Source organism: Bactrocera oleae, chromosome 6 (genome assembly GCF_042242935.1).
Source record: "Bactrocera oleae isolate idBacOlea1 chromosome 6, idBacOlea1, whole genome shotgun sequence".
Lineage (NCBI taxonomy): Eukaryota > Metazoa > Arthropoda > Insecta > Diptera > Tephritidae > Bactrocera > Bactrocera oleae.
The window spans coordinates 50,590,503-50,617,418 of record NC_091540.1 but is presented as its reverse complement, the minus strand read 5'-3'; the positions used below and the strand labels follow the sequence as shown (position 1 = coordinate 50,617,418).

The 26,916-nt window shown below is 32.9% G+C and overlaps 1 protein-coding gene and 1 long non-coding RNA gene across 2 annotated transcripts; one reads left to right on the top strand and one right to left on the bottom strand.

Moving 5' to 3' along the window:
• Window positions 1-26,578, top strand: Galphai (G protein alpha i subunit). The gene is made up of 5 exons (XM_036359171.2): window positions 1-702; window positions 23,637-24,108; window positions 24,169-24,263; window positions 25,091-25,279; window positions 25,352-26,578. Exons 1-5 carry the CDS (start codon window positions 582-584, stop codon window positions 25,540-25,542), a joined length of 1,068 nt encoding a protein of 355 aa, XP_036215064.1. The 5' UTR covers window positions 1-581; the 3' UTR covers window positions 25,543-26,578.
• LOC118680262 (uncharacterized) lies at window positions 210-2,711 on the bottom strand. The gene is made up of 2 exons (XR_011396855.1): window positions 2,465-2,711; window positions 210-1,371 (listed from the first exon to the last, which is right to left on the bottom strand). It is a non-coding gene; the product is annotated as an uncharacterized lncRNA (long non-coding RNA).
• Window positions 26,579-26,916: the final 338 nt, after the last annotated feature.

Here is a 26,916-nt window from a genome sequence, read left to right as displayed (position 1 = left end):
AGTTCAACGCAAACATTTTACCAAATAGTAGTGTGGTGTGAAATAGCGGACGGATTGTAAATTGTATTTGTGCGTGAAGAAGCAAAAGGAATATTCAAGTGGTGAATCATAAATAACAATCTGCATTGGCAAATAAAAAAAATTTTGTGCATTTACGATTAGAAATAAAAAGTACAAGAAAATTAGGCAAGAAAGTGAAAACCAAAGCGTTTAATAGTGAAATATAACAAAGTGAAGTTAATCGATTGGTTGAAACACCATGGAAAGTGGATTCGCGCAGACGCGACAGTGAAAAAGAAAGGAAAAGAATCATCGCGTGCGTCCGTGAAATAGCAGTTGGTGGAAAAATAACTGATCTAAAAATCGACAAGTTAACACGCGAAGGCCTAATTGCAAATTGCAATCCATATCTGTGATTTGTGAATACTTAGTGGCTGGAGTAGCTCAACCATAAACCATTTATCGGTGGTCTGCGTGGTTTGGACAGTTTCGGTGCAAATTGCGTGGCTGTTGGTGTAGTGTGAAGTGTCGCTACTAACTAGCAAAAAATAAGAAATAATTAAAATAAATCCATTAAAAAAATGGGTTGTGCTGTGAGTACGTCGCGCGATAAGGAGGCGGTGGAACATTCGAAAAACATTGATCGGGTGCTGCAAAGGGATGCAGAGCGTGCGGCTGCAGAGGTGAAACTACTGCTTTTGGGTATGTTTTCATATTAACTTCAACTATTAATGATTAATTGCTACTGCTGGCATTTTTCATAAAGTTTTTGCTAAAATTTAGTCGTTATCTTTCTGCTGATTATAAAAGGCCTGAAAATCCCGTGATTGCACGAATTCCAAGTGTTCAGTAATTATTGGCACTGTGCATACTTACATATTCGGTTTTTCGAAACCTTGTAAAACGTCTAAAAGAAATAACTTCGTCGCGCCGGCGGCAGGGTAACGTTTTTGCTGCATAAATTTGTTGTTGCTTCCATTGTGAGCGAGTCGTTGAAAGCGAGGGGAGAGTATTGCATGCATACGAATGTATATAAGTATTTTTGTTGTTGTTATGTTTGCAGCGTGTGTGGGGAAATTCACACATTTTCTACCTGTGTGAAAAAGGTGTGTGTGGTGAAAATGTTGTGCCTCGTCCTCACAACCGTTTTAATTGCTTTTCGTTTATTTTGCAGCGTTGCGCTTGCGTATGCATAGTACAGCAAACATCATAAAATTATGCATGTTCATATTGCAAGCGGTGTTAGCACGTAGCTACCGACATGTGTACATATGTATGTGTTATGTTTTGTATATAAATGTGCCGCTGTAATTCGATGCAATGTCATTTGAAATTTAGTGCATACCCGGCGCCAAAAATAGGTCCTTGACCCTAAAAAATAGTCAAGAAGTGCTTTAAATTATTATTATTATTTTTAATTATCAATATTTCATAATTATTTACATATAAAAAACCAAAGTCCGATTTTATTGTACTCCAACTTCTCTGTTTCAGTGTTTCTTATCTTTGTTAAAGAATTGACTATCACGAGATTTAAAAAAATTTTAAATGTCACGTAAATCACACATATTTATAAATAATGAGTGTTTTAAGCCTAATAAAAAACCGTCGTAAACATGTACGCATTACTCGGAATTTACTTTGCAAAATAAAAAGGCTTGACTTTATTATAAATAATTGTTGAAGTAGTAAACAATTATATCAAGCTGTTTCCGGATAATATTAGTAAGCACATAGTTATGCTAGATGTTGAGATGATGAATTTTTTATAAAGTAATTGTTTAGAGATAAAATGAAATGAAATTTTATCTTAATGTAATTTCTTTTTTTTTCAGTTGACAGCTTTTTAAGCTGGCGAAAACACTCCCCGTAACCTAGTTTGAAAATTAAAATATCGAAACATGTTTTTTTTTATATATGTACCTAGTGGTTATACTTTTAAAAATAACATACTAAATTTTTAAATCCATATCTCAAATAGTTTTCTAGTGAGAAGGGGTTAGAAGTGTTTAATCAGCTCTAACAGTTTATCTTTAAACACGTTTATCTCATTTTTTCAATTTGCTTGAGTGGTTACTCGGAGACAAATGATCCGATCACTATCAACCTCCAGATAATGACTTACTAGTTTTTGTGAATTGACCAAAAATCAACTAATCGACCTTTACTGTTTTTAAACTTTTAGCTAAATTATTGTACGTAATTCGGAAGTAAATTGGAAGAATAGTGGTTAATTGTATGATTATAATATCATATTTAAAAACATATCTCAAGACTCGTAGAAACTTACACACACATTTACTTAACAACTTTTGTTTGCTTCTTCTAATACTATAAAAAAAACCCCAAAGAAGGCACTGCAACAAATATACTTTTCATTTCTTCCCCAAATATGTGTACATTGGTAGTTTTGTCCACCTGTACCTTCTTCTGCAATTAAATTTCACATCGCCTAACTATTCACCTGTTTTTCTCTATTATGCTGATATATACAAACACATTTGTAACAGTAATTAAATATATACAACCGTCAACTTTGACCTCTGCTGTGTTGGGTGAATGATGATGAAGTAAAACAGCAACAGCTGGTTATTTCTCAAAACACAATGCACTATAAAAAGCTGTTCACACGCTTCAAATATAAATACATAACTACGCCAGTACAAACTCAAGTATGTATTTGGTTAGCAATGTAGCTACAGTGTTGTGAAAAGTAACAGAAACGAGTAAATAAAAATTTTAATTTAATATTTACATATTTATAATTCTTATAATGTAGTAGGAAAAAAAATACGAAAAATTTATATTTTCGCTTGGTACTCTGAAAAATAGGTTCTTAGACACCTCTACGAAAATCTCCCTAAGTATGAGCTCTTAATTGTAAAGGGATGGTCCTCCGCCTTACAGTTCCTATTTTTTCTTATTATCAGATAGAAAAATTCATATTTCGTTTCCAACTATTTGAAAAAATATTTAATTTCATAGATTTTGTAGGAAATTGAGTGCTCTACAAAATGGTCTCAAACGATTTTCTTGTAAATCCAACCGTTTAAAAGATATTAACGTTTGAAGTTTGAATATTTTAAGGCAACATTTATTTCTTATGAATTTTATAACTCAATAAAAAAAATTGTTTAAATTACAACAGTCACAGTTTCGTAGTGATTGTAATTTTTCGATTAAGTCTTTACGAGATATCAATCGTCAAAAATCAAGGAAATTCTGCCGTAGGCATATTACACTCCTGCAAGTATCTCAACAAATCACTTAATTCCAACATTAATCACAAATATTTATTAATATTAATTATAGGATATCCTGATTAGTTGTCTTCGATGCGCCAAGAGTTGTTCAAACAAAGAGGCAGCTCTTGTGATACAACCCTACGCTGGCATGTCTTCAGACGTATGTGTGCTGCGATTCTTGCTTCGTAGAGAAATACCCTTTGCCTTATCAACAAACGGTTTAGTAACCTCTTAGTTTTGTTTTCTATAAGCTACTGTAATTGATTTTAAGTCTTTAGTTTCTAAAATCAGAGAATAAAAAGAAATGTATATATTAATTTGTCAGTTGAGTCATTCACAGTAGTAACATTGAAGATAGCGGCAACCCGATAGCTTTGTTGTTGCTTTTACATATAATATGCAAGAGATCAGCGCGCAAAGATAGCGAGCAGAGAAATTGCGAATCGAAGATAGCTATTGTAGTAGAAACTTCTTCAGAGAATACCGTAGGTGGGGTTTATTAAGTTTGCCAAGAAGTTTGTAACACCCAGAAAGAAACGTCCGAGACCCTATAAAGTATATAAATAAATGAATAGCGTGCCGAGTCGAATCGGTAAAGCCATGCCCGTATGTCTGTTCTTCCGTCTGTATATACGCCCACTACTCCCTCAATTTTGCACACGTCCCTTTCCCTCCAAAAGAAGTTGATCATTTGTCGAAACCGTCGATATCGGACAACTATAGCATATAGCTGCCATACAAACTGAACGATCCAAATCAAGTTGGTGCATGGAAAACTTTTTTATTTTACGAGATAACTTCACGAAATTTCACATATTTTCCAAGGCAACGGTAAAATTTCCGAACAAATTGTTTAGATCGAACCACTATAGCATATACAAGTACATATGTGTTGATTTGTCATACAAACTGACTTCATAAAGGATCGTCGGATTTGTACTATTCTGGAGTTTATATTTTTATTTCTTTCTGCTGTTCTCTACTTCTTTCTTTACCATAGGAATACCAAGATCTTTGTTAATATTTTAATTTCGTATGAATCATGATAAGCCCGTTATTGTTCTACGGATTTTTGACTGGAACCTCTCTTAAAGTTTCTTCTTGTTTTTATTCGTAATCGAAACATGTTGTGATTGTGGCTTCTTCAGAGAATGCCAATTTTAATTGTTTTAATTTTTTTAACAAATGTGTAGATAAAATGAACTTTTATGGAATGATATGTTTTTGAATTTGACTTATTTTTGCTTACGACTTCTACATTTATTGCTTTAAGCTGCCCTATAATAATCATGCCAAATCTTATTGTAAAAAGTTTAATTCCAACCTTTTTTTCTGAGTTAAAATTATTGTATTTATACAATATAAAAATTAAAAAATAAATATTTAAACAGATTGTGCATCGTGCATATATCTTTAACTTTTATTTTACTTTAAGTCTAAAGCCATTCCATTATTTTTTTCAACACTGTAGGAATTTACAAATAAAATTCACTCGTTTATGCCTTCTGTAGAGACAAACTGTTGCTCAGTTCAGTTAAATCTATAAGATAAACAACGACAATTAAATATTTCATTGCCAACCAGCAAAAATAATAGAAAACAATACAACTTTAATATTTCTTCAACATTTGTTGCGTATTTACAAACACACATTAAAACATGTATATGTTTATATATACAAGTATGTATAAGTTATAGTTTAAGTTATAATTGCTCATCTGTATAGGTAGCCGTGGAAGCAGGGTAAAATGTTGGCCGTAGAAAAGTTGAACCGCACCGATGAAATGGCTTTTAATTTTGGAATGCGTCACTAACTGGTCATAAACAGAAGAATACTTTTATCGCGTAAAGTACAAGCACACACCCACACATGCGCACACATCACAAACTTTATTCTGTTTTGTTTGGCATTCCTTACAGCCGACGAAATATACTCTCGAGAACGTCGTTAGTATGACTCAAATGCAAGCTCATACATTTACTAGGGAAAAATGCGGCAGCCGTCGCTTTCATCTCGCGCCATTGTTGTTTTAGTTGGTGATCAGATATATTTCAAGTAAATGCTGATTTGAGCGGTTCTTTTTTATTGTGACGCCTTCAGTTACTTTTTATGAACGAAAATGAATTATGAAATTTTCAGTGCAGAAGGTGACAGCGTGACAAATTTTTGATCTTGTCAGGAGTTTCCCAACTTCGCTTTAATTTCATTGACCTCAAAATGCTTCAAGAGGAGATTAGATAGCAAAGCGTAGAAGTTTGTCTGACTATTTAATTATTACAGTTTTCCTTTTTTATTTTGTTGCTTTTTACTGTGAAGTACCAGCCAAACAATGGATTACTCTGAAATAAATACAGCTGAGATTTGCCGTGTATGTGGCTAATTACGTATACAAATTACACCGTAGCAAGTACTAGGTAAACGACTTTTTATGTAAATATAATATATTACGTAGCTATGTATGTATGTGGATGCTTGGCTTGTATTTACTACGGTAAAAATGCAATAAAAGTAACAGCATAAGTAACGCGCTAGGAAATATGAACCCTATAAGTAAGTTCAATAGTTATGTTTGTATGTACATATGTGCATACTTACGTGAAATATAGTATTTCATTTGTTGTGAAATCGAATTAAATTGCTTAGTATAGTATAAAAACTGACTTAGTGCGCCACTTTTGTGAAAATTTGTTAATCCAATTCATATACAGGCTTAGAAAAATTATGTATACAACCATCTGATCAAATTTGGCTTGGACTAACAAAAAAAGATCTTAATTTTCACATAATTTAAAACAAATATTGTATCGATTCTATTTGCGCGCACCAAGTCAAATGTAATCAGATGTTATGTATGTAAATACTCAGATTAATTTTTTGGAAAATATTTTACCAAGCTTTGAAATGGAAGAAGGGCGTGAGCTAAGGTCAAATATTCATAGGAGAAGAGAGCTTGATCTATATATTCGCTGCCATTTACTTTCTCTCAAGAAAATTACGATTTATATTAATTGACTTAAACCAAAGTTATAGGCTATGAGATATCCAGGTTAGGAATTTAAAACAAGTGTAAGTTAACCTTGTTTCAAATTGTTACTTAATCTACAAAAGAAAAGCAAAATATTTCAGAAAAAAAGTGATTTATTTCTCAACCTAGTCTTTAACTAGATATACTTGGTCTGGAATATATACATATCTTTTGAAGATCTATAAAGTAGGCCTCTATAGCAGCGATAATCTCTTCTTTTCCAAGTTTGTAAAAATAAAGGAAGGAAAGCACAAGATCAACGATGGATAATTAGGAAATTTTTTGGAAATACAACTTGTCGATAGGTAAGCTTTTCGCTTTTTTGTGTGAAGTCCACTGTTCCTTGATATCTAGTGTATACCAATGAATCCGACAGTCACCTTCAGATTATGTTGTGCAGGGTTTCACAGTTACGCTTGCTGTCTAGAGCAGGAATGCTCACGCCATAGCTGCTTCGTTTGGGTCCCAACAACATCAAAGGGCACCGAGTTGCTCCGAAAAAATCTTTTACAAAAAGAAAAACTGCATTTTTAAGGACAACATGCTAAATGATCGCAGCAAGCATAGTTGACTTTTGACCTGGATTTAGAGTAAGGAAACACGACAACCAACGTACCGACAGCATTCTCATGCAGGATATGGCTCATGCTATCTTTTGAGATGCCAACTCTCTCATATTTCTAGCATAACTTTAGTACGCGGTACATAGTGATCGGGACTTATAGAAGAGATAGAGAAAATAACCCAAGAATCTTTTTATTTTTCGCAAATTTTTTAATTCGTCTAAGGAGTCAAAATTTTGTCTTTGCTATATTTCATCCCAGTTCCAACGAGTAGCCTAATAATGTGAAGTTTATCGTAGATTTGGCGAGTCACTTACTTAGTAAGTCAACCGAAGACATTGGTCCGTCTTCTTGAATCTCATTCAATGATCGTAATCATAATCGTATGATGTCTACATTAAAGAGCGAGAAAAAAAGAGTTTAATTTGCCTATTTGAAGTGCCATTGTTTTTATTATTATTGTATTTTTTAAGCAGCAGCATTGTAGCTGACACACTCGTCACAACACATAAATTGACATTAAATGAAAATGCGCCACACCATCATATCAACCAATTTACCTCCACACATATGCCACACAATTGTGCCTGTGTTTGTTGTGGATGGCGTCCTCAAAGCGTAAATGCCGCGAACAGCATTTGCTTGACAGCGTTGAATGTCAGGCCTGTTTTGGAATAACACATACAAATTTATATACAAGTACATATCTGTGATGTATTTCTCTTTGTTTTGGATTAAAGTGTCATTTTAATTTGCGGTTTTACTCACATACATATGCATATACATATATAGATATCTCCTACACCAATGTAATTTTTGCATTGTTGCGGGTGTTTGTAAATGAAATTACTGATCTCCACTTGGTTGATGTTGGATATGCATAAGTATGATTATATATATGTGTGTATGTGTAAGTGCAATACAATTACAGTGGTATTTTATAGATGACTTCATGCTGCTTAAACAAGAAAAAACGTTAAATTCGGTTGCACCGAATCTATAATACCCTTGACATATGTATGTAGAAGATTCCATACACAAACCTGTTTTTACCGTTCAGTTTGTATGACATCTATTACGTTATGGTATAATTTTTTCGTAGATTGTATTATTGCCTTGAGCAATTCTCCATGACACATTTCACGAAGATATCTTGTCAAATAAAATAGTTTTCCATACAAGGACATGATTGTGATCATTCAGTTTGTGTGGCAGCTATATGTATGCTATAGTGGAATATCGGCTGTTCTGGCAATTGAGCAGCTGTTGAAGAGAAGAGAACATGTGTAAAATAGATATCTCAAAAACTGAGGGACTAGTTCGCGTATAAACAGACAGACAGACGGACATGGCGAAATCGACTCAGCTTGTCACACTGTTCAAACTTCGTGGCGAACTTAATATACCCTGTTCAGAGCATAACTACAAAACTCACTCAAAACACATGCGGTGTCAGTCCGCTGTCTTTAGCGACCACTTAACCTCACTTTATGGTATGCAAAAAAAAAAAAAATTTTTTAAAGCTTTGCATCTATGAAATCCTAAAAATATCTCTGAATTGTCGACCGAATAATTGTTTTTGGCTTGCAGCCTTAATGAATTCAATTTCATGGAAGTTATTAATTGTTAACAAGGGTGTTCACTGTAATAACAATACAGCTGTGTTGTTGCACTGTTCATTTTTGTTTCCCTCTATTAAATTAAATTTTCAAATTGTGGTCCACAATGTTCATTTCTTCATTTTCTGCATACATACTCATACAATTTAGCCTTAATTTATTTGAATTTTCGCAATTGTTGCACGAGGAAGTCGTCGTTTTTTGCTATTTTGTTTCTGGTTTGTTTTTGTTTATGTGCTGCAAACATAAATTCCGTTATGCATGCGCTTCGTGGTGTCGCAAAAGCACCCTCAGTCTGCCAGTATTAAATGAGCATTATTTATTTAGGGTGGCCAGTTGTTGGGTTAATATGATGTGTGTGCATGTGTATAAGTCCCATATAAAGTAAGTCGACCAATTAAATATTAAAATTATAATATATGTACATACATATATATATAATGTACATATATAGTTTATAAATATGTACAAGTATTTAGGTTAGCTAAGAGCTATACAGAGTCAAAACTAAAAGTTATCGCTGGAATCGTAATTTTGATAAAATTTCGGTAATCTAAATATTTCCGGAGGGCAGTCTGGCGTTCCAACGACAGTCGGTTCTACGTAAGCAAAACCGATGCGGATTTTTATCCGGCCAATAACTGTCAACTCGGCAGCATTCCACCAAATTACTTCAGAGATGTTTTTTTGCCGCTACAACAACAATAACAACATAGTATGAAAACGATTTGATACTGGATATAAAAGAGCCCAGACACAAATGTTCACAAAGACGGCCATGACTTTTATGCTTTGCTTTTAATGCCCTGGTCCTTGGGAACATACCTATCCTTAATTTTTTGAATACGCAGAAGAAGACCCTATTAAATATATATTTAAATGATAAAAGTGACGTGATGGATCGATTTGGCTTCTATCTGTTTGTACATACGCGAACTTTTTTGCAAATGTCCTTTTCTTCCCTAGAAGCTATTCATTTGTCGGAACCGCCGATATACCTGCTTTGCAAGCTGATCAATCAAAATCAAGTTTTTGAGTAGAAAACTTTTTGATTTGACAAATTATTTATTAGATTACTGTACAAAACAATGTTAGCATTCCCTTATGCTCGGGGGTTCAGGTCGGATCCCTATAGCATATAACTGCCATAAAAGCCGATCGATCAAAATCAGGTCCTTGTATAGAAAATTTTTTTATTTGACGAGATATCTTCAGGAAATTCGACATGTAATTTGTTCAAGAACATGTTACAATCTCAGAATATATTGTTCAGATCGGGCAACTATATCGTATAGCTGCTATACAAACTGAGTGATCAAAATCAAGATAAAGACCTTCATATAAGATCTTTCTTCCTTATTAAGTAACCTTAATTCGACTAAAAGGTTGATCATATCAAACTATGTGGCTAGAACTAGCAAAACGTTTTCCATTTCATGCAAACCATTGACCGGTTATCTTTTCAAATTTAACTATATCCTTATATCCGTTGTTATAAGAAATGTAATTTTTGAAAACTCCGAAAGATTTATTTCAAAAAAATCAAACCGTTATACCTGGGATCGAAAACATTTATTGAAGTGATTGACTAATATTATAAATGTTTTTTCTTAAATAGACCTTCAAATTTTGGAAAAAAACCCTCACGACGCTAGGTGAAGCTAAGGCTTTCTTTGAATTACAATATATAATAACAATCTTGTTTTACTAGAGGCTTAACGAAAATTAGATGGCAAAAATAAGAGCAACTTGGCTATGGCTTAAACTTGGAACACCCAAGCATTTGTTTAGTTTCGGGTTCATATGCAGATACGTACATAAGTACATACATTGTTTAAAGGTTATAGAAAGCTTTTAATCCACCACGACTATTTTACATTGTACTGTATGTATGTACATATTTACAGTGTTAATCCCAAAATTATATTGCATTCCAATATAACAAATTTTTTTGTAAACTCAATTTTTTGGGTAACAGCAAAGTGGAGGGTGGATATGGGAATGTTCAAACATATTACATTTATAATTTAAAGCAACGCTGAGTAATCGGCAGTAAATTAAAGTCTGATTTCGTATTTTGATTTAATGCATTTCGGACTAAACTATTTAATCAACAACATATGCAGGTATATGTATACATTTGTATATATGCACATATGTATGTGCCTGTGTGTATGGTATCTATAGAGCAATTCAATATGCTTATTTGCTCAGTTGTCTTGGCATAACAACCCAGCAAAATCGATGGCAAAAAAGAGAGCAATGTCAATACAGATAAGAAGTACACGGAAATATACGCACACATGCATACGTACATAAATATGGATGTGTACATATGGTAAATGAATGACGCTGAGGGAATATACTCAAGTATTGATAAGCGCTTGGCACTGTTTAAATTTTTTACGCTTTAGCAACAAATAATGGTGCGAATTAAATGGAAATCACCACTTTGACATAAATGAGTAAGTCGGCAACAGCTGGTGCCACACGCTTATGTAACGAACGAAATTTATGAGACTAAAATTTTTATGAAATTGTAATGTGCAGCAAAGTAATATAGAATATTTGTGTGTATGTGCATTCACAATTATTTTCCGTTAAGACATGTGGTTTTTTTTTCCTAAAATTATTATATTCATTTTTTTTTTTTATAATTATTGACTATTGCTACCGTAAGTGCAAACAAATTAGGCTATCTGCCGACGAAGTGCCGACGCTGCGATTTACAATCAGCCCAGTAGCATTGTCACCGCAACAAATAGTCGCCTTCACTGGAAAGTGAAATTACTCACTTATTATTTATTAAACTCAGGTTAGGTTAGCTTTCGCTTTTACTTAATTAATTAATAACAATTTATTATTTGATTGAGGCGCTTATGTATATGAAATACATATATATGTATGTCTTTAAGTACATATGTACATAAGTAAGTAAGTCTTTAAGTACATGACCGAATTAGTAAGTACGCTATTTTAATTTTTATACTTTCACATCATATTGCACATAACATGCAATAATTGTTTTGTTCACTTAACGGTTGTTAGCGATGCTTTAAACTAATCGAGATAGTTCAATAGTATTGTTCAAAGTATTACCCATCTGAAGCGATAACATTTTTCCATCTTTCTAGCAATTTGTGAATTTATTTAACCTGATCTGATGTGAACCGTATCCTAGTGAGGGCGTTCTACATCGACCGGAACCAAAAATAGACAAGAGGGGCAAGATCTGGGCTATAAGGCGGTTGAGGCATAACTTCCTTCCTTTTTAATCAGCTGCTTTTAAAAGTTTTAAAATGGTTGCTTGACTGACGCCAAAAATTATGCGAGCTTTTCTTGTATTTGGCAGCATTTTTCATCAAGAATTGCAAACGTTTTTGACCACCCAGGACGTTCATTGTCTTCCCAACCAAAATCACCACTTTTAAGTTGTGCAAACCACTTTTGGCACGTTCGCTCAGCTAGAGCATGTTCATCATAAACTTCCAACAAAATACGATGACTTTCGGCTAAGGTTTTCTTCATATTAAAGTAATGAAGAAGACCACCCTGCGAATACACTTTTTTAGGTTTAAAGTTCGACACATTCCAGTTAAAGGATATTATTGTTTTTTACGCCTCAAATGAATGGCATATATTGCAAAAGTCGCACAAGGATGGTAGTAGTGCAATAATCAAGTTGCGTCATCTCTTGGCAAACCAAACGAATATAATTATAGACCCAATACAACAATATGATCGGGTTGACGAGTCGAGTTGAATACCGGATTTCCGGGTTTGTACTGGATACAAGCTGAATTGGCTTTATAGATCGAAAACATTCTGGTAATATAGAAACATATAAAACAGGTGCTATAATAGAACCACTACAGTTTGAACATATAATATTTGGAAAGTAGAATGGATCCGACCTACTACTTAAGATATGTCAACCGAACTCTGTGATAACATTTCATTTTGCCATTAAATGATATAGCGTCCACATCTAAAAGTTCGACATTTTTCAAATACATAAGTTAAATATATCTGTCAGTACTTAATTTTTGAAATATCTCAAACGCTACGAAGGGTCACGAAAGAAACTAAAAGGGAAATTTTCCGACCTCTAGCATTTTACAAATAACGTATTACATCGACGTTGTATATAATTTCGTCTAGAGAACCAGTGTCATATAGTACAGTACAATATAGAAATCCAAAGTTGGTCAGCAGTGATTAGTTAAATAAATTACACCTAATGTTTTTTTTTCGATGAACATGATCTGGGAGAATGTAAATAAAATAATTCCAAACAAAATGCATAATGTCTTTGAGTACTAAATCATTGGTCACTGGCATTAATTTTTAGAAGAAATCGCTAGTAATCTTTATATAGGAAAAGAAAAGTTACCCTTTTATACATATCCAAATTATTACTATCTGCTCGATTACTACTTTTTAGATTTTTGTCGTCAATAACACAGTCATATAGTATTTATAATAAATCTTAAAGATACCATAAAATGTGAATTACTGGCGATAAAACTAATGTCCTAATTTCATAATTAACACCTCTTTTCGATATCGAAAACCAATTGAGAATAAAACGATTATATATTATTTAAAATGATTATTCATTATCAATTAGAATAATATTATGGATCATTTAAAATATTGTATACATTTCCCTTTCGCTTTCTTCGTTGAATTTCTGTATTGGTTCGACTTTCATCGTGGACATTGGCAGCTGAAGATAGGCACTACGTGCTTAAATCATAAACCTACTAGTGGGCTTGCGTAAAGAAGACACTATCGGTTGAATAAAGCATTGCTTGACTCATAGAAAATTTCAATTTTTCTATTTACTTTATTTTTATATTTTGTTTTCCTTTTTTTTTTTGTTTTGCATTATTTATTTATTTTTGTTATTTTACTTATTTATTACCAGAATTCCCATTAAATTGCACAATAATTACAACACTTAAGGTATATAAATAAAAAAGTGTTACTAATGCTGGTGCGAATTGATGAATAATTATTTTATCGCCTCCAATTTTTATCGGTATGCGTACATTTACATTTTACATCCGCACGGTAATTTAAAAATTACAAATATTAAATTATGTTCAGAAGTATGATAAAAATATTTTTTATTAGTATTTTTATTTAGACGATCTGTGTATTGACATTTTTATGCACACAATATGCTTATTAAAACTTATCAACTAAATATAAGTCAGCTGATTTTCTGACAGTAGCTGAAGCTAAAGGTTTCCTTGATTTATAATATTCTTGTTTCACGTATCTCTAGAGAGAGCGAAAGAGCGATAGTGAAGTAAAACTGTATGTTATAGATAATTATGCGTCAACTAAAATCAGATGACACAAAAATTCCTAAAAGATGATAATGACTACTTTAACTGTAAGTAATTTATTAGTATCAACTTTAAACGATAAGAATTTAATATAATATTTCCTATCCAAGGTAAGTTAATATAGGTAGTTAGTAACGGGATAATTAATATCTTTATTATTTTATAGGCCAATTTCATGGCAAGTATGCGAAGGTTTTTTAACAACTTTGTAATGTTTCATAAATATTAAAGCAAGATATGGTCTCGACGTCTATATATGTATGTATGTATGTAAGTTTACGATAGACAACGAGTAATATATACATCAATTTCCGCTAGAGAGGTGAGATAAGAGTAAATCGCAAATACCCAGCAGTGAAAGCAACTCGTTAAAGTCGCGAAATCTTAGAACCAGGGCTGGATTGCCGTGAAGTTATTTTGTTGTAGCTCAATTAATCTCTTTCTTTCTCTTAATAGTAGCTAATACTGAATCTCCCAATTACAACCAAGTCATTATCTGCTTAAAAGTAGGCGTGTCACAAAAAGCCGTCTGTATTTGACTGGGGTAAATGACACCACAATACATACATAATGCATGTCATCAGCTGCCCTATAAGCTCGTTCAGCGATGATTGGCCATTTATATTAATATATACAAATCTACTATATAAATAAGCGCTCTGATACTGAATCGAGAGTATTATTTATGCAATAATATATTCGTATTTATTTATTGTTTGCTCTTAAACTTGAAGTCGATAGCGTTAAAGCCACTCGCTTGTTTATTGTTTGCCACTCGAGCGCCTATTGTTAACACAGTTAACGGTGCTTTGTCGAAGTATTATAATATACCAATAAATTATGCAATTATTTTCTTTTGATATTTTTTGGTTGCTGCGTCACTAAAAAATGCTTAAATCAGGCTACGACACAATTCTTTTTTCTTTGGACTAGTGGATGAAAGCGTTCCACTTGTAAGAATTTGAAATTTGGGAGTTGGGTTATGTTGCAGTCATTCATTCAATATGTTGCTTTTGATTTTATATACCCTGAAGGGTATACTCGTATAAAAATTGTCACGAAGTTTATAAATTCCAAAGGAAACGTCTGCCCGTCTATCTGTATATGTATACGCGTCCCTCAGTTTTGAGATATCGTTCTGAAATTTTTAACATATATTTTTCTCCCCCGGAAGTTGCTCATTTGTCGGAACCGCTGATATCGGTTCACAATACTATACAGCTGTCATACAAACTGACCGATCAAAATTCAGTCCTTGTGTGTAAAATTTTTTTATATGTCAAAATATCGTTACGAAATTAGCCATCGATTATTATCAGAGAGAATAATATGACTGATCAAAATCAATATATGGTAAATATCTGAATAAGAGATAAAGTTACTTATCAAGCAACCCTAATTCGTTTTGAAGGTTGTTTATATCAAGAAAGCTAGAAAGCACTAGCAGAACGTTTGACGTTCGATGCAAACCGTCTTTTACTTTTAAGATTTGGGTATACAAACAATTGCTGTAAAGAAATGCACCTGTGAAGGGTATTACAGCTTCGGTGCAGCCGAAGCTACCGTTTTTTCTTGTTTTTCGAACTTTGACTTCGAAAATATAATTTAGTAATTTTAAGAGAAGCGGAATTTATTGACACATATGTATGTATGTACATACGAGTATATTGATGAATAAAATAGAACTATAAGTGACGAACAATGAGCTAATTGCAGCACTTCAACACGCTTTCAACAAAACTTAAATGTTTCCCAATTTATATTTGTAACTATATATATTATATATATATGTATGTCTTAACATATGTAGGTATATATACATTTACATAAGTATACCACATGCACAATTTGTTCGCTCTGCACCCAATGAATGCACACACTTAAGTAATCAGTCGAGTAATCTTTTATTGGCGCTAAAAAAAATTGTGTTGGCTTTTGTTTTTGTTGTTTTGATTGCAAGTTTATGTTGCAATTTCTTTTATCGACATTTGATGCCAACTTTATCAGTACTTTCAATGAGCTTTTGTTTGCTTTTGTTTGCTTTTGCATTGCTTTTGTTTTTGGTTTTTTTGCGCCTTGCCATATCCAAGCAACTTAACTAAATTTGTACATTGTGCGAACGCCATTAACAATACATAATGAGATAAGACTTAATATATATTTTTTTTCTTTTACCAAATTGCATAACACGAATCGCTCGAAACACTTTTGAATTTTACGCAACTTTTGCTCGAACTACATTAATCATTCAGTACATATATGGTATTTGTATGTATGTATGTAAGTACGAGGGCTTGCTTATGGATGCCAACATGATGAATTCAGAAATAACTTCTGCTTTCTTTATTAACTGAATTTTTGTAGAACCTTGTGTAGAGACACACCAACCGAATACAATTCCTCTACTAAGTTCACCCTACTGGTAGATATTTGAGTAGAAGGAAAATATTATGCCATAACTTCAAGGGTTGACATACATAAATGTAGATATAAATAATTTTTTTTTTCAAACAAAGGTTTAATCACTTTTAATCTCTCTGAGATATAATTTATGTGCATATATAGGCCCTATTGTTTTTGTATGTAACAGGTAAAATAATGCATATAATAAAAGCATTTAACACAGCTAGATCTGTCTCATTTTTTAAGTATATACTCAATTTTGTTTTTTGTTGGAGTATTTTATTTTACCCTAAACTGATTGGGGCATAGCGAGCACGACATTTTTCAAACTGATTCAAAATTTGTAGGTTATGTATTTTAAAAACCTTTCAGGGCAGACTATACTCACATTCTCGTGCATGACATTTGAAAAATCCATTTTCATGGAGAAATGTTTAAAACCAAACGGCAATGGCAGCAAAAAAAAAGTTGAACTGCGGTGCCCCTCATAACACCGTGCTGAATTATCTGAAGTCAAAAAGTCAAAATTATATCGTCAAATAATTGCTTTGCGTAGCTAACAGTTCGGAGGATGGTGGTTTCGAAATTAAAATTTTTCACTTTTTGAGAATACTTTTAAAGAAAAAACGCGATCTTTTTTATTGGAATATCAAAAATTTCAACAAATACATATGAAAACAAAATTTCCGAGCGTTACCTCTTAAAATATATATCGAAATAGTGTTCAAATTTTCAAAATGATCGTTGCAGTAGTTTTGAAGTTATGAAGAGCACCGACTTTGAAAACGTGAGTGGTGGGCAAAACGCTTTAATGTTTTGAAATCTGTAATACGTTCATAAGACATAAAAATACTGATAACTTCGTCAATTTTGCTAGGATCAACGCAGACTGAAATTTAGACATTTTTAAGATATTATGTATTCATCTAGGACTCTTTTTGATTCAATACAGACATGCCTAAGCTTAATCCAAGTTTCCATACACTTGTTATACACCTCAGCTAGGATGGCTTTCAGTGTCTTCAGCTAATTTTTTTTTCCGGTTTCGACTAATTTTTCGTACGCTATTCGTTAGATTGTTGAACTGTTTCGACGTCATATTCATAAACCCAAGTCTCGTCACCAGTAATGATGCGTTCGAGGAATGTAGTGTCCTCAGCTACGTTGTCAGGTATCTCTTTTGCGATCTCTACTCGACGTCTTTTTGCAAAAGATTTAGGTCTTTTGGTAAAACTCTAGCATTGGCATGTTTCATACCCAAAACATTAACTTAAATGTGTGGAGTCAACCCATGAGAATTGTTAAGATCCTCTGCTATCTGAAATCAAATTTCATATGAATATAAAAAGTGTTGTAAGAATCTAGGAAATGATTCAAAATATTTCTCGATTCGGTTTACGCGCGCAGTTTAAATGGACCAGTCCGAGTCAATTTTGATCAGGGGCACATTTTTACTTTATCGATTTCCTGAAATGTTAGAACATGTGTATCTCTGGTCGAACGACAATTTTTTAAGAAAATTGTTAAGTTGAATTAGAGAGTTCCTAATTTTCAGAATTTAATAGATAGCAAGTGACACAAGGTAAAAATATTTCACGAAATATGAAATCATTATTATATACATATGTATATGACTGTCATCTTAAATTCAATAGTAACTTGAGAGCTTTTCGTGATTCTGATAACTTTTGTAAAAAAACAATATTCGTTATGTAAAATACTTTTTTATCAATCGTTATATGAACAAAATTGTAGTTATGAATTATATAGAAAATTTCCTGCGATTTTAAAGTCGTCTGGCAAAAGCAGAACGTATTCGACATTCGTATTTGTTGATAAAAATATTTAAAATGCAAAACTACTGATCATCTAGCACAAATATATAACATACTTTATATCGCAAAAAAGATTAAAAATTCACACATTTCATAAAGTACGCCCTACTCCCATTTCCATATTTATCTAGTCGATGAAAGAACTCCCTTTCATGTTTAATCAGTGCAGATGTTAGAGCAACTAGATAACCGCCTTTTCGCCGGCCAACTGGTCAAGTGCGACGGATAACAATATATACTCAATCTCTTGCGAAGATTTTTATTATCCGAGTCCATTTACACCCTTGAATAGTAGCGCTGTTCTGTTGCTGCTCAACCACGCTGACCCAACCTCAATCAAGTGCACGCAACTACAAAGAGCTTAGCTTATTTTTCTTCTTTTAATTTTCCTTTAATTTAAATATTTCTTTTATTTAAATACATTGCACGCAATTGCAAACAGTTCTCCACACTTCGAATCCCCTTTTAAATTGCCCGGTTATTACTTGTAAACACAGCAACAAGTGTTACGACAACACTCACTAAAAAAGCAATAAAGCAATGCAGGAGAACAGCTCAGCGATAGTTGAAGAAATCGCACAGAAAAGCACACAATAAATTTTACATATGTCAGTTTGCATTTGTGACAATGTGGTACGTGAATACGTGTGTCAGACCATCACAACAAAAGTGAAAGTATGAACATATACATATATATGTATGTATGTAACTCCATATACGAGTATAAATAGTTTGTTGCCTTTGATTGTGCTGAGGCAATCACTCATGTGAAGGCAGTATTGGCCACCGCAAGCTCACTCTAATGACAATCACACGCCCATACGTACTATGTAAGTGCAGGGTGCTTTAACTGGTGGCCAATAGGCGTTACGGCGTGTAGCAGTGATCGGTAGGGCTACATTATGATGATTCTGATTGATTTTTTTTTTTTTAGTTCAAACCCAAATATTTTACCGTAAGTTGCTTTATTTAAAATAGTCGCTGACAAAAAGCTTTAATTTATTCATTACTTTGACCTTCGTATAGATTCAGCCAGATTCTAGCAATAAAACCATTTAATTTGTTTTATTTTATAAAATTTTTATAGAATGATCCTCAGATAAATCTCTCCTGTTCCAAGAACAGAAGATTTACAGAATTACATAGGCCACATTGTCATGGAAACGGTCACGAACTTATATGTAGACTAAATTCAAGAGTAAGTGGATCTCTGAAATGCCATTACGGCTCACGAAGCTTAAGACTAAGAAAATTTAGACCGCACTTGGTTAAAGATATATCAATGACTACAACGACATATTGAGATTTATGCTGGGAGTAAAAGAAAATCGAATCGAAGTTAATTTTATTTAAGTACATTAAAGCAAAAATGTATATTAAAATTTTGATATTTTTTTTTGATGTTTTTTTTTATTTAATTTTTTTTTTTAATTTTTGTTTTAATAATCCTCCAATTGACTAAAGTTTTTGAAACTATAATATATACTTTAAGCCAAACAAAGAATATAAATTTTTTGAAAACTATAGACTGTCCTTATCCCTTAAGGCAACAGAGATTAGTCTAGAACTTAATAGCTTCACTTTCGTGTTTGGCCATTGTTAGACTTTCAAGGCTTCCGCAAATATAATTACAATATCTACCGGCCCTTAACGAAGCACTCTTTATATAGAAGTTTTTTATGTGGCGGTCAATTCGTTTGTCGCTTGGGCGCTGAACCTTACGATCACTAAACATATTATACTTATACTCCACTGCACTCCCTACATTGTGGGCTGGTCGGCACCGGCATCGGTTTTGACATCGGCTAATTGCGTTAAGTATGGCAATTTAATACGTGACATGTAATTAAATTATAATAATGTTGGAATTTAATAAGCCTTTTGCGTGTGTCGCTGTCATTGTTATTGTTATTAGTGTCTATATTACCACATAATCGTACATGGTGTGTAGCACCGCACAATACAGTAGGCCAAGCAATACCAGTAGTTCATTTGTGGTAACCGAGACCCAAACCACGCACGACTACATTGTAATGTTTTCTCTGTGAAGAAGCTGCTTAAATGTGATCTTGTTTTACGTAGAATTTTGTGCCGACAAATCAGAAATTTAATATAAATATATAGTAAATACACGTATACATATATATTGTATTATATAATGTATTATATATATATATATTATATACAATGTTTTTTAATAATTGTGCATAAGTAAAATACATATTGCGCATGCTGAGTCTGCACTTTTAATATTTTTATGGTACATATACGAGTATTTCTTGAACTTTTATACGCTGAGCAAGGTACTCGTATATTTAGTTTGCCACGAAGTTTGTAACACCCAGAAGAAAACGTCCAAGACCCTATAAAGTAGATAAATAAATTATCAGCTTAATAAGCTGAGTCGATTTAGCCATGTCCGTCTGTCTGTCCGTTTATATATACGCGAATTTGATATTTTGTACGCGATCTCTTTTTTCCAAAAAGCTGCCTATAATCCATTAATATCTATATATCAACTATAGGATATACCTACCTTGATTGCTAAGAATACATATAACTCTAAATCTCGATTATTTTTAGTATTATAGAGAGACTGAGGCGAGATTGAAAGAGTTAAAAAATTAAATTGGGCTTGGCGCTGATTATAAAATTTCTTTCATCATCTATAATAATAAGTACTTAGCCTCACGTCCGTTGGCACCACTATCGCAAACGACCATAATGTATTGTAGTATATTATTACAATACCTATATAAATGTCAGCCGAATTGGTAGTTTTGTTTAGACCGCAGCGGCGTGCGCGGATTTTAGAAAATTAAATGAGACAATATTGGTCGGAAGTCTGTTTTTAAAAGAGAAATCTCGTAATGAAAACAAAGATCGCTTTTATGCTTTATACATTAACACTTTTTTTGGTGAGTTTTTTCGAAACGTCTATTGACCCGACGGCGACTAGAAAGGGAATCGTTTTTTATACTGTTAACTATGCCGAATTATTCGATTTTGAAGAAGAAGGTGCTTTTTGAACATGGTAACGCACTGGCTCATACATCCGCCGCTGCCACGGCCAAATTAGTCGAATTGAGCTACAAACAGTGGCTCCATCCGATTCTCCATCGTATTCTCCAGATTCAGACCCGACGAGGAACTTTTCTTTTTTTTATTGTATGTTCTAATCTAAGAATTCTCAGGTTGTTGCGGGAATGCTAAAAAAAATTATCGAAACCAGAAAGGAAAGCAAATTTATTAAAAAAGGTGATCTGCTTAAAAATAGTAAACTTTCAAGGTTGTTCGTAGTTCGTGTTTGTCACTTTGTAAAGTGTTAGAAACTTCCTTTATACAACTTTTGTATAATTTTTCAATTTACAAAAATAATGGAGTAATTTCAATTGATAATACTTTAAATATGTTACAAACACATTCCTCCGTCACTGCAAATCGCTGCGATCGAAATAACGTTATACGATACAATTTCTCATCTTATATAAACAGACACCATATACAATGTATGAGTGTATCTGTTGAATTCTTCGCATTTGCGGTTAGCACTGCGCTTAGTCATTGTCATTTGTGTGGCGCACAGCAGACGAGAGGCGGGCGGGCACACCCAATTAGCTGATCCACCAGTTAGTTTTTTCGAGTTGCTGACTAACACACATTTTATATTTGGGTGCAATTACTCTGGTATAATGGCGAGTCGTCTTTGTTTGTGTCCACTTCTCTAACAAGTTCACCCACATGCCTGTCTCTGCAGCGTCTCATGATCAGGGTGAACACATCCGTATTCATCTATTTGGTATATGGACTTTATTTATTGTATTTATTGTTTGAGTGTGCTTTTCTCTCCTTGCACACTTTGGCGCTGTGTCATCTGTTTTTGTTGCTCTATCTTTTTTTTTCGCTGGTACGCCTCGGGTTAGCGTAAATTTATGCTTTGACACTTTGAACTTCTCAATTGGACAATTTGTTGCATTCATTCATAAAAGCAGACAGAATTTTTTCCATTCATAAATTTACAGCAGCCGCGCTTTTTTATATTTTTTGTTGTTTCCAAAGTTAAAAAATGTATGTTTGTGTTTATTACTCGTTCGCGAGGGTGTGGCAGATGTTGCTGAAATTGTCAGCTTTGAAATCGATATTCTTTTCATATAATTTTCTATATACAAGACAATAATAGAAAGATTTCATTAGTTTGAAATTTGTTGCTTTGTAAAAGTTATGTATTGTACTTTCGCTGTTTATATACATATTATATGTATTCTGCTTTAATGAATCATATTGAAATAATTTGTCATCACTCAATCACGGAGGATGAGGTGGTCTTCAATTCTTTTATGGACAAAAAAATATAATAAATTGAGTTTGTGAGGTTAAGATCATTAATATGCTATCCGATCCTACTTAGCAGTTGTGACTTGTATTTGGTATTTAATGTGGTTTTGGAGCCTCCTTCTAATATTGGTTCCCGATATCGAATAAATATATAGAACCACATTTCGACTTCGAACTTTTTTATACCCTGAACAGGGTATATTAAGTTTGCCACGAAGTTTGTAACACCCAGAAGGAAACGTCGGAGACCCTATAAAATATAGGTATATATATAAATGATCAGCATGATGAGCTGAGTTGATTTAGCCATGTCCGTCTGTCTGTCTGTCTGTATATATACAAACTAGTCCCTCAGTTTTTATGCTATCTATAGCATATAGCTGCCATACAAACTAAGGCAACAAATTATTCTCCACAGAAATTGGTCAAATCAGATCACTATATCATATAGCTGCCATACAAATTGAACGTTCGGAATCAAGTTCTTGTAAGAGGCCTTTGTATTTGTGAAGGGAATTATAGCTTCGGCGCAACCGAAGTTAACGTTTTTTCTTATTTTTTATGTGTTTTCCGTAAGTTTTCGCAAATTCTAATCTTTTATTCAAAAGTGGCTTGATTTAAAGTTGTACTACATTTCCAGTGAGAGAGTGAGATTTGCGTTTAAGATAATGTTTAACATTTTGAATTGTCACAAAACTTCTCTTATCCGAACTAGTATTTGGCTAATATTTAGCATTCATTATTTCAAGTAAGTTTTTAAGCCTTCCGCTCATAGATTTAGTTATGTACAATAAGTCGGCTCAAGCGATAAATATCTAAAACTAATATCTAAGGAATTATGGAGGCAGTGACATGTCACAACTTCGCATTATTTAAAAAATCAGACTGTGGGTAACAAGCCCATTTCTAAATAAATTTTTTACCTTACAAATTACTTTGAAAAATTGTAAAACTTCCTCTTAAACGCAAATATTAATTTAATCGGCTTCTCTCCGATTTAAGTTAAATACTCTAGCATATTGAGCACTCTTAAGTAAGGTTAAGAAAATGTTCGGAGTTTTACATGCCATTATTTTTTGAAATAATGCGTGATGAAAGGTGTGTGTATTGTTTTACCTTGTAAGTTAATCCCAAATAATGAAAAAAAAATACTTAGATATTAATAAAACAATTATTTCTTAAACCACACACACGATAATTTGTTTAAATCACACTAATTTTACATTTTATTTTGCAACTCTCTTTTGTTCTAGGCGCCGGCGAATCTGGCAAGTCCACCATTGTCAAACAGATGAAAATTATCCACGACAAGGGCTACTCACAAGAGGAATGCGAACAATATCGTCGCGTTGTCTACAGCAACACCATACAGAGTATGATGGCCATCATACGTGCTATGGGTCATTTGAAGATCGATTTTGCGGATCCATCGAAAACGGAAATCGCTCGTCAATTCTTTACATATGCCTCCACAGCGGAAGAGGGTATACTGCTACCTGAAATCGTGCTACTTATGAAGAAACTCTGGGCCGATGCTGGTGTACAACAGTCGTTTTCGCGTTCACGTGAATATCAACTGAACGATTCGGCTGCTTACTACCTGAACCTGTTGGATGAAATTTCAAAGCCAAATTACATACCAACACTGGAGGATGTATTGCGTACACGCGTCAAGACCACAGGCATTGTGGAGACACAGTTCTCATGTAAAGGAATGCATTTCAAGTGAGTAAATTTCTTTATCTTTTATGATTTGTTAAATTGTATATTTGATTTGTGTTATAGAATGTTTGATGTTGGCGGTCAGCGTTCGGAACGCAAGAAATGGATTCACTGCTTCGAAGGTGTAACGGCGATCATATTTTGTGTCGCATTGTCGGGTAAGTTAAATGGAATATGAATTAATAACTATGAACCTGCCGATAGGCTCTCCGAAACTTTTTTTAGACTTCAGAATAACTGCTGTTTTTTCTGTACAACAGAAACTGACCTAAAGTAATTTGAGTGAAAGTCAAATCGATTTAGATTGTTTATTCCATTTTCGTTGGAATATCTCAGAAGTATTTGTTTCAAAATCATCCAAATTAACGAAAGTCAAAGTAAAGGGTATATTATAATAGGCGTGGAAACTGACAGATTACTTGTCACTACTTTTTGAAACTGTCTCTTGGCAGGGAATTTCGTACGAGTTATTTCTTTAAAATTTACTGCAGTTTTTAAATTTTTTAAGAATACCGTTGTATATTTTTTTTTTGTTTTTTTTTTTGGAATATTTTTCATATATGTCCTTTTTTAGCACAAAAAATCACCAAATTGTTTTGAAAATATGCTTAAATAATCGTTTTCAATTCCTGTTAGTTAGACCCTGGAAATGTTGACATGATAAATTGCAGCACTTTATCCGATATGTCCAGGAAACAATTTGCTTCAACATAGACAGTTTATATATGTATAAGAATAACAATTTCATAAGTCCTTTTTTTATCTTCCCGGTAACTGATTCATGGGGTTGAGGAGGTGGGAGACTCACTGTTAAACCGGTTTTTAAATAAAATTGTGCGATCTTAATTCTCATATAAGAAGTAAAGTTCTTTACATAAAAATATGTGTTATATTTTTCTATATGTACCCAATCTTACGTTATATTGATTTCCTACGAATTTCTTTGTTATATTTTTTACTAAAATCACTAAATCTCTTCATACAGGATACGATCTGGTGCTTGCCGAAGACGAAGAAATGAATCGTATGATTGAATCGCTCAAATTATTCGATTCTATATGCAATTCCAAATGGTTTGTGGAAACATCAATAATACTGTTCTTGAATAAGAAGGATTTATTCGAAGAAAAAATCAAAAGATCTCCACTCACAATCTGCTTTCCAGAATATACAGGTGAGTTTAGTCAATAATTATTCATGATGATAACACATATTTAAACCTTTCTTATTATATTCGTAATTTTAGGTCCCAACACTTATGAGGACGCTACCAATTATATACGTATAAAATTCGAAAGTCTCAACAAACGAAAAGACCAGAAAGAAATCTATACGCATCTCACATGTGCAACGGACACAAACAATGTGCGCTTTGTTTTTGATGCCGTCACCGATGTTATCATTAAGAACAATCTCAGAGATTGTGGGCTTTTCTAAAATTACATTCAAACTAGTTGATACATTTACATTTAAGTTAATCTTTACCACACTGCATTTGCATATGCATATCCCTTCAACATAAATATGTATGCTCGTATGTATTTGAGCAGTGCATCTCGCTTGTGTTTTACTGGTATTCATTATAGATCATTGATCCAAACATTCCCATGCCACTACGCATACCTAAGATGTAGGTACTATATATATATATATATAAACATACATATGCATCAGAGCAATCATTTTACAAGTAGTAGTTTTGCTTTTGTAAAATTTCAAGATCATTAAATCTTGCGGCATATGCACAAATTAAATAATATATATACAGTTTATGTTAGTATTATTATGTATAAAGCTACTGGAGAATGCAATTTGAAATTTGTAGCTTATGTATAGTTATGTAAGTAGGAAAAAATGTTTGCAAAATCGAATTATTACTCCTCTGGAGTTGACAATAAGCTACTCTGGTCAAATTAAAGAGTTTAATGCGCAAAAATGATAATATTTATTGACTAAAAGCAACAAAAACGAAGTATACTACTGAAACACAAATTATTTAATTAAAATCATATTTAAATAATAATAAGAAAAATTATTTTACATACATAACTAATAAATAATGTATAACAGCACAATTTTTAAAAAAGAAAACAAAAAAAAAACAAAAATTGATATGAACAATAATTAAGTACTGTGTCTGTAATAAGAAACCTTGTGCATTCCATTACATTTATCTTCCATTCCAACAAAGTGTGTAATGTGTCGAATATTAATATTTTCCGAACGAAAGCTTTTGTTTGTAATTTGCAATTTTTAAGCGCACTAATGCTATCGAAATGCAATAATTTTGGCATGACATTTTTCAATGATGTATTGTCTGCTTGCTACTGCTACTAATAGTAATCATATTTAATTAGTACATATTTTTTACGTTAGTGAAAAAACGATTTTTATTTTGTAACTTTAGTTTTAATGTACAAAATATATAATGTAATTTTAATTATTAAAATAAAAATAAATTATGCGATAAAAACCTATTTTGGAATAGTTACATTACTTATTATGTCAAGTTTGCCAGGATGTTTGTAACACCCAGTAGGAAATGAGCTGAGTTGAATAAAATGGTCCCTCAGTTTTGAGTTATCGATCTGAAAGTTTACACACGTCCTTTTATTCCCAAGGAGTTTCTCATTTGTCGGAATCGCCGATATCGGACTACTATAGCATATAGCTGCCATAAAAACTGCCCGATCAAAATCAAATAATTGTATGGAAAACTTTTATATTTGAAAAGATATCTTCACGAAATTTGCACAGACTGTTGTTCAAGACAATTCTACAATCTCTGCATAAATTGTTCAGATCGGACCA